The sequence below is a fragment of the Henckelia pumila genome, chromosome 1 (assembly GCF_033568475.1).
Source record: "Henckelia pumila isolate YLH828 chromosome 1, ASM3356847v2, whole genome shotgun sequence".
Lineage (NCBI taxonomy): Eukaryota > Viridiplantae > Streptophyta > Magnoliopsida > Lamiales > Gesneriaceae > Henckelia > Henckelia pumila.
Genome location: NC_133120.1, coordinates 44,141,293 through 44,149,476, shown reverse-complemented (window position 1 = coordinate 44,149,476; position 8,184 = coordinate 44,141,293). Strand labels below are relative to the sequence as shown.

Below are 8,184 nucleotides of genomic sequence, written 5' to 3'. Positions count from 1 at the left end.
TTTTGAAAAAAATAAAATGTTAAAATAATATTTTTTTAAAAAAAATATTAAAGTCACTCTTATTTTTTTTAAAAAAAGAGCTTAAGCTTAGAAATGTCAAAATGGGCTAGACCCGTCGGGTTGGCCCGCCCCGCCATACAAAATAAGTGGGTTGAGTTGTCATTTTACCAACCCGCCTAGAGCTGGGCCGCCCCGCCTAGCCTAATGGTGAGTTGGGGTGGGTTGCGGGTTGGTCCGCCAAAACCCGTCAAATTACACTTAGTTTCGCTGGGTTGGCCTGCCCTGCCACTTAAAATAGTTGAGTTGGATTGATGTTTTCTCAACTCGTCTAAAAGGTGGGCCCGCCCGCCCCGCCCCGCCTAATGGTGGGTTACGACGGGTTTTGGGCTGCCCCGCCCCGCTGACCTGTTTTGACATCTTTCTTAAGCTGCCAAATATCTTATTTTTACACTTTGACAAGCTGTTCGTTTATAAAGAAAAATTTAACAACTTATAAACTCAATAAACTGAATCAAACATCCTCGTCCTCTCAAATCAATTTTGTGAATTGTGATACAGATTTGCAATTTGATCCAATTCATGGATAAAAGAAAAAGAAATTATTATTATTATTATTTTACGTAACAAATTTGCATCTTATAATAATTGCATAATGACCGTGGGGGCATGGCCTTTTATCCTCTGTTCTTGCGAAAAAACGACAGCCACCGTTGTGGGGCCTAAGATCATCATACTTTCTTCTCTTCACCTTCCGAACAAGATAGTTTCACAAATTTACTGTTGATCGTGTAACACATATTTACCCAAAGTCTTGATTGTATTCCTCAATTCTTTCGGCTGCCTCTTGTTCGGTGAAAATGGAGAATCCAGAAGCCGCAACGGATGGAAATGGAATGGATAATGCAATTACCGAGGATAAAATAGCAGAAACATCACCGGTCAGCATGATTATTAAGATTTGATTAAGGGGTTTTCTGGATTTTGAAGATATTTGTATATGAGTATCTTTTTCAAGATTACACACCTTTCTTTTTGCTGAAATTGTCGAATGTTTTGTCTTTTATACGTGTAGTTATCCGGATAATGGAATACTTTGCATGTTTGATTTATTTTTATCAAATAGATTGCTTCTCAATTCCCGTAAAGGGTACTCTTTTTGAGCTCTCTGGAAAGGGAAAAAAACCAAGAAAGACGAAGTTTTTAATATATATAAGCAAGTTTTGTGGGTAGATTGGTCGAAAAGATTTTCTACCTATGATTACTAATTTGGAGCTAAGGCCTCTACTAGATATTTTGGTTGAATATAAGGCTATACCCATGTTTCCTTTACAAGGAAAGCAAAGAGAAATCTATTACTTGCTGACACCTTATGATAATTATTTATTTGTTATATTCATCTCAGTGAATGTCTGGTAAATCTCATGTTTTTTAGTTGTATATATGTTAAGCTGAACTAAGGGGATGTTGTATTTTTGGTTGGAATAATTCCCATTTTTGTGTGCACTCAAGCAATAATCATATGACAACCGTGACAAGCGTTTTACTTCTTGACACTCTTCTATATATAGTTTCTTTTTTATTTGATTATGTAATGTAAAGTCAAAGTTATATTGGAGAGAAGTTTCTCTTTTCACACAGGACGACTGTCTTGGCAATGAATCCAGGGATACGAAGGCGAATTCAGGGTCTATCAATCGTCGTCTGGATTTAGTTCTTCAAATACCTCCAAGAGCTACCAGCACGTCGAGCATCCAAAGTGGCAAGGGTTTGCCTCAGTCTCCAAGTGTCTTAAATGGAAATTCTTCTGCGGGAGGGTTTTTTCGTGGTTTAAGCTTTAAAAAGAGGACGACAACGTTAGATGGTGAAAGAAGTTGTCTTCTAAATCCAGATTCTAAGGCAACTCCTGAAAGTCCTGCCTTGAAAAATCTTATGCGAAATTGTTCTTGGAATAAGTCTGTGTCCCTTCCAGTGACTCCTGCATCACACTTGTCCCCTTTGATTACAACCCCTTCATCGACCAGAACATTTAGTGAAAGACAAAAAGCTCTGGTAATATGAGTTGTATACCTCTTTGTAAGTTTGGTGCCAAAGATCAATGAAAGTTCTATAAGCATACCTTTTTTTTAAAAAAAAAACATTTGTATTCAGTATATGTTAAATACGATTAAAATTTATTTGTCGAGATTGGATACCCATTTTTGAAATAATTTTGTGTTTATAATGTTTGTAATTCTTGTTTCCATTGCTATGTAATGAATATAACCTCTAAAAATTGCAGTCCACTCAATGGACTGTGTAATGTTAGTTCGGTTATTTTACCTTGTTGATCTGGTTTACCTCATTCAATATTTTTAGATGGATAAAATACAAAAATATTTATCTTTCTCTGTTCCTTATTGGCTGGGTTTCCTTCAAGTCTATTACCAAAGAAATTGATTTACTGTTTATATATCTTAAAATTGACTAGAAAATAGAAATTAAATTAGAGGTGTGCTGAACTTTCGTAATATTTGGCATATTTACTGTAGGCAAGCGCATCTCATGCTACCGTTTCACGATCTCTCTCTATGCCTGGGAAGAATTTTGTCATCGTAAGATCTTCATCTTTTGCCAGCAAGGGAAATCTTGCTACAGATAATGATGCTGGTATGTTGCATAAATATGCACTATGTTATTTTATTTCTCTTTTAGTTGTCTCAGTAAATTTCATGCATAATTTGTTAGTTCTAAATATGATTTCTCCCAGTTGCACTTTATTTTGATACTACACTTTGAGTTTTTTTGCTAAAGCTTTCATTACCTTCCATCTATGAAATTGACGGCTTCGTGCGAGTTAGATCAAATAACACCTGAACCTGTCATGGAGGATCATGAGATTCCAGAAGAGGAAGCTGTCTGCCGAATCTGTCTTGATACGTGTGATGAAAGAAACATACTCAAGATGGAATGCAGCTGTAAAGGTGCACTACAACTAGTGCATGAAGATTGTGCGATAAAATGGTTTAGCATGAAAGGAAACACCTTTTGCGAGGTCTGTGGGAAAGAAGTTTCGAATTTACCTGTTATAATACTTCGAGTGCCAAATGCAACTCAGGGAGAGAATCGGGAACTGAGCCAACAAAATTCGATTAGGTGATCTTTCTGTGTCACATAAAGGCTTATACTTCCAGATTGTCACTATTCTTATTTTGTTTGACAATTGAAGTTCATCAAGTTTGCTATGCCATAATACAGTCTTTTATTAGGAATCGTTACGTAGCACTGGCAGTGCTTACATGTTGCAAATCATTTTCTCTGTATCATCTTTGTTGTTAGCTGCTTAGCTTAATTTTTTATACCAAAAGCTGTTGATGTTTTTCAATAAAAATCAGATTATTTTTGTCGGTTCAAAATTTTATTTACCATGAAAGACAAAATATAAGTTCTAACTCTGTCTATATATAAATAAAAATGTACGGTTACTTTGGTAAATTCGATCATTGAGGAACCAAAGATATTAAAGAAAACCTTTCCTTAATATCTGGTATAGATAAATGTATTTCCAATCAATAAAATTCATGTTATCGAAAAGTTCAATGCTATTTTACACCAAATTTATTCTTCTTGTTCAATGCTATATGGTTATAGATAAATGATTAAGGAACTTGACTGTCTTTTCAACGTGTATATCCAGCGCTTGGCAAGACTTTGTGGTGCTCATCTTGATTAGCACAATTTGCTATTTCTTCCTCCTTGAGCAGTTATTGGTAAGTTATTTAGAAATAAGATGAAATTAATTTGGTTCGCTTGCATATTTCCCCCTTCAAAAGATGGAGTAGAAACTAAGCCATCTGACAATGCTTATTCTGGATGACATTTATATATTTTTACTGTATAAGCATTCTAGTTTACGTTACAGCTTCCTGACTTGAAGACTAACGCACTTATAGTTTCTGCGCCATTTGCTTTCACGTTGGGATTTACGGGATCTGTCTTTGCAGTTATCCTAGGTATGCAAATGCTCCGTGACATTTAGTTTTGGTTTGTACCTTGATAGCATGTATCTTAGAATTTACCTGTTTTTGGTGCAGCTATTAAAGAGTACATATGGACTTATACAGCTGTTGAGTTTGCACTTTTGGCCTTGATTCTCCATATTTTCTATGCACTGGTGAGAATCATTTAATTACAGCTCAAACTCATACCCAAAATTATTTTTTGTTGTCTGCTTCCCGTTTTGAATAATCGTTGGGAGGATTGCTGGTCCCTCAGGCCAATAATTTCTCTCTTCGGCCTGTATGGCATAATAACCGAAACACATTGAAGTGAGCTAAATACTTCGTGTGTTTAAATTTGTTCTCGAGCTTGAACATTTTTGGGGAGCTCAGAATTTGAGTTCAACTTAAATCAAAGCTTGAATTTTAGCTTGAATTAATTTGAAATATGTTTATGAACAATAATTTAGCAAAGCTCGCCAGCTGTGGAACATGCTAATTTTATTTCAAATTTGGTTCAAAGTATATTTGAACGTGGAATTTAATAATTTAATAGTTTTCTATCGAATCAAATAATATTTGAGTTAGCTTGAAAAACTCGTGAATCGTCTCTATTCATCTGAACCTTTTGCAAAACCCGAAAAATAAAGCAAGTTGAGACACACGAGAATGAATGAAACTGAGCATGCTTATCCTCTAACGTGTACCTTGGCTACTAATGTCTCTTTCTTTCTTATCCTACTTTTCATTGTTGTTAATTTTGCAGCTTCACTTATCACCAGTTTTATCGATTCTGATAGCATCAGGGCTAGGATTTGGCCTGACTATGTTTCTCAACTCTCTGTATATTCGATTCTTTTCATGGCGAGTTCAAGCTGCTCAAAGCAACAATCGTGTATAAATATTACTGAATAACAGAATTATGAACTGGTGGCTTAAGGATTTGGTTGCTTCATTCGGCGAAATGGGAATTATAAGAAGACGGGCTCGACTAACAACGAGTTGGGACGATACGCAGGTCACTGGTGAAGTCTTTTTATGCTGCTGATGAAAAGGCCTCCACAGTATCAGACACTGGTACTTCTATCAAGTGCATTTTGTATCATAATCATGTAGCGCCTGATGGAAACGCGATTTCTTGAATGTGGTGAGTAGGAATTGATAAATCTTGCATCTTGATTGAGCATATGGTCTCTTAAGTTGGAATCCAAAATTTTTCTCGAGTCCAATTCTTTGAATTCAATTAGATAAACTGTGTATTTTGTGGTCGTGTATCGGTGTATGTGCATGGGGTTATGTGTATAAACTTATGAATTTTTTTATTAAGTTATTGTGTGGTTTGATATTGTGGCATATCATTTTCCGTCAGGTTTGGTTTAGAATTCTAATCTAAGCAGGATTGGAAGGGAAGTTAAATCGAGAGAAACACTCTGATGTTCGTTCGAATATATTGCTTGAAATTTTGTTTTCCGTTTTCAAGTGAGATATTCGGAACAAAATAAACTCTCAATATAGCACAAAATCAGTCAAATTGGAACGTTGTTCAAAATTGTCACATTATATACCTCACAATGACGATCACAAGAAAACGTTAGCATTTTTAAGCTTGAAACCAAATAAAAATCGATTCCTGTGGTGTTGTTTTAATTCACATTATTAAATAATCGAGAAAAAGGCTTCTGCCTCGTATTCGAATTTTAATGGAGCTAAAACTTAAGAATACAAAATTATTCAAAATTCAATCCAAACCGGAAGAGCAGGCATTATTAGCTATATTTTAGGCATATAGCCCAATTCAAGTCCAACACGAAAATGTAAATGAAACAAGCTAAACAAGCACAGCACATTCTTTGCAAACTATGAAAGAAGCTCCAAAGATCTGCAGTTGCTAATAAGCTTTTCCGAATCAAGCCGAGGCTCGTCAATTTTTCGCCATGAGTTTCTCTATGAGATCTGCAGCATCTTGAACGGTGGTGATGCTCTGGGCACTTTCTTCCTCCACGCTTATACCAAATTCCTCCTCGAGCCCCATCACTATCTCGACCTAAAAATGTCGAGAAAATCAACGAAGAAAAGGATGATGGTAATCACACAGGATATTGCTTTGCTTTGCCTAAAAAAAACCATTTTGTGAGAATGAAAACCCGGTGATCGTCTCCGACGTGCGATGATTCCTCATTTCATTCATAAAATGCCATCTATCTATGAACAATCATATATGATGATGCTAGGAAAAAGGGCTCATCGGACGTGATCAGGCAAAAGGACTACACTAATGATGATAGAAAGAAGTTTGCTTTGCACCAAGTAATTTCGAGCAAGGGATTACCGTGTCAAGAGAATCAGCACCAAGTGTTGCAAACTTTGAGTCTCCGGTGACATCACGATCAGCAGGAAGAGCCAGTTGCTTTCTCACAATTTCACACACTTTGCTCACTGTTTCTTGTTTGGCCTGCTCAAACAAATCAGCAAGAAACTTATGCAAGAGATATGTGAGTTCATACTGAAATTAATTCCTACTATGCACCCTTGTAATTTTTTCAACAATTGTGGTTTAAATAAAATGTTGATCGACTGGTTTCCAATTTCTTTTCTTGCTAAAACAACTCAATCAGCCGAGAAGTCACAGCAAGAAGCTTAAGCAAGCAATGAAGAATATAATCAAGCAAGACATGTTAATATGATCAAGAACTGATAATAGTTGTATAAAAACATACCGCACAGGAAACTCGGAAATGGAGGGCCGGACGTTTCCAACTCAGGAAGCCCTTTCCAGCGAACGAAAGTGACGCCTTCCTCAGATTTGAGACCTACTCAAACCCGTAAACTATCCAATCAGTAAAACAAGATGTAAACATAAGACAAATACTATTAAGAGACTGTTAATCATAGGAAGCCATCTTAAACCGAATTGATCGAATGAATTGGTGGAAACGAATGCAAGCTCAGATAGCCTAAAATAATGCCTCCAATACAAAATTCATCAAGAAATAGATGACAACAGGCCGCTGAATTTTTTGAAAAGTCGAAAGAAGCAGCAAGTTCCTTAGAGCATTAGAGGCTGCTGTCTAACAAAGTTCTCTTTTAATGAACCAAAAATACGGAATTGAATCAGTGAGACAAACAGAACACATATTTCCTGTGAAAAATCAGTGTTGTAAAAAGCAGTATAATGACCGTCGGTTTTTTTAGCCTAAATGTGTAATTCTTTTTGTTCACCCATATTTTTTCAATAATTTTTCTGTATCTGATTCAAACTCAAAATCCATGACATATTAATCCTCTTCATCCAATACAAAATTGATGGATTAATATGCCAAATGATTTTTTTAAAAAAAATCATATATTCATCTAGGTAGTCTCTTACCGGGTTTTGAGTCGCATGGGCGGCCGATTAGTGTATTCTAGACCATCAAATTCAACCAGAAATCGAGGATTTGAAAAAAAACTCATTATAATAAAGAATAGAGATCATGAAACAATAATGCCCAAGCATGATAAGCTCCGAACCGCGAAAACAATGAAGTTTTGTCCAAAAATCGCCAAGCTATTAGTAATGATCAGGAAATACTCATGAATATATGCAATCAAGATGGCGTAAAACACCAAAAGATGCATGCCTCATTCCCAAAAACCAATCGTTCGAAAAAGATAAAATCATGATCAATAACATGCACCGCTTAAAAATCTGTCCTACGGATTCCCGACTCAAGAACATCAGAATTTCATAAGAAAATCAACCAAACAAGAACAAAAAAAAGAAGAAGCAAAGTTCCACAATTGAACAGAATTTACCATGAAAAAACAAAAAGAAAATCCTTAAAAATGCACTCCAACCCAATCCAAGAAACAGAGATTGTAACCTGATTTTTCTTGAATGAGCAAGAAACAGAAGAGATGGTAACAGAGGAAGCAGCGAAAGACGCCATTTTTGTACGATCAAAGAAGAGAAGAATGGAAATGGATCTGAAATTGAGAAAGAGGGTGGCGGAGAACACGAAGAATGTGATGTTATGGACATACAAGTGGAACCACTCCACTTTTATAGGGAACACTATATTATTCCTATTCAATCAAAATTTTTTTTATTATTTTTTTTTAAAAAAATAATTCATTCTACATATTAATTTATGGGTAAAATTAATTTAAATCATATACCCAAACTCAAGTTTGTTTTTCGTCGCCGCTAGAAAAAATATGTTTTTTTGCA

The 8,184-nt window shown here is 35.6% G+C and overlaps 2 protein-coding genes across 4 annotated transcripts; one reads left to right on the top strand and one right to left on the bottom strand.

Annotated features, from left to right (window-relative positions):
* The first annotated feature begins 663 nt into the window (after positions 1 to 663).
* Positions 664 to 5,324, top strand: LOC140888878 (uncharacterized). 3 transcript variants are annotated; one of them, XR_012152100.1, is made up of 8 exons: positions 664 to 938; positions 1,639 to 2,049; positions 2,529 to 2,646; positions 2,838 to 3,132; positions 3,674 to 3,746; positions 3,930 to 3,989; positions 4,071 to 4,150; positions 4,741 to 4,799. XR_012152100.1 is itself a non-coding variant. In XM_073296588.1 (8 exons), exons 1-8 carry the CDS (start codon positions 858 to 860, stop codon positions 4,873 to 4,875), a joined length of 1,284 nt encoding a protein of 427 aa, XP_073152689.1. In that variant the 5' UTR covers positions 664 to 857; the 3' UTR covers positions 4,876 to 5,324. The 3 variants fall into 3 exon arrangements, 2 of the variants coding, with proteins under 2 accessions (XP_073152689.1, XP_073152684.1); XM_073296588.1 differs by having other exon boundaries at positions 3,899 to 3,989; positions 4,741 to 5,324; XM_073296583.1 differs by having other exon boundaries at positions 3,887 to 3,989; positions 4,741 to 5,324.
* Positions 5,325 to 5,635: 311 nt separating this feature from the next.
* LOC140875156 (acyl carrier protein 1, chloroplastic-like) lies at positions 5,636 to 7,976 on the bottom strand. Its single transcript, XM_073278721.1, has 4 exons — positions 7,838 to 7,976; positions 6,692 to 6,784; positions 6,304 to 6,426; positions 5,636 to 6,018 (listed from the first exon to the last, which is right to left on the bottom strand). The coding sequence occupies exons 1-4, from the start codon at positions 7,901 to 7,903 to the stop codon at positions 5,896 to 5,898; spliced, it is 405 nt and encodes a 134-aa protein (XP_073134822.1). The 5' UTR covers positions 7,904 to 7,976; the 3' UTR covers positions 5,636 to 5,895.
* Positions 7,977 to 8,184: the final 208 nt, after the last annotated feature.

Coding starts and splice junctions, on each gene's coding strand:
- LOC140888878 (XM_073296583.1), top strand. CDS start 858: ATGGAGAATCCAGAAGCCGCAACGGATGGAAATGGAATGGATAATGCA. Junction 3,747..3,886: donor TCCTCCTTGAGCAGTTATTG/GTAAGTTATTTA, acceptor TAAGCATTCTAG/TTTACGTTACAGCTTCCTGA. Junction 4,151..4,740: donor TCCATATTTTCTATGCACTG/GTGAGAATCATT, acceptor TTAATTTTGCAG/CTTCACTTATCACCAGTTTT.
- LOC140875156 (XM_073278721.1), bottom strand. CDS start 7,903: ATGGCGTCTTTCGCTGCTTCCTCTGTTACCATCTCTTCTGTTTCTTGC. Junction 6,427..6,691: donor ATTTCCGAGTTTCCTGTGCG/GTATGTTTTTAT, acceptor TTGTTTGAGCAG/GCCAAACAAGAAACAGTGAG. Junction 6,019..6,303: donor GTGCTGATTCTCTTGACACG/GTAATCCCTTGC, acceptor CGACATTTTTAG/GTCGAGATAGTGATGGGGCT.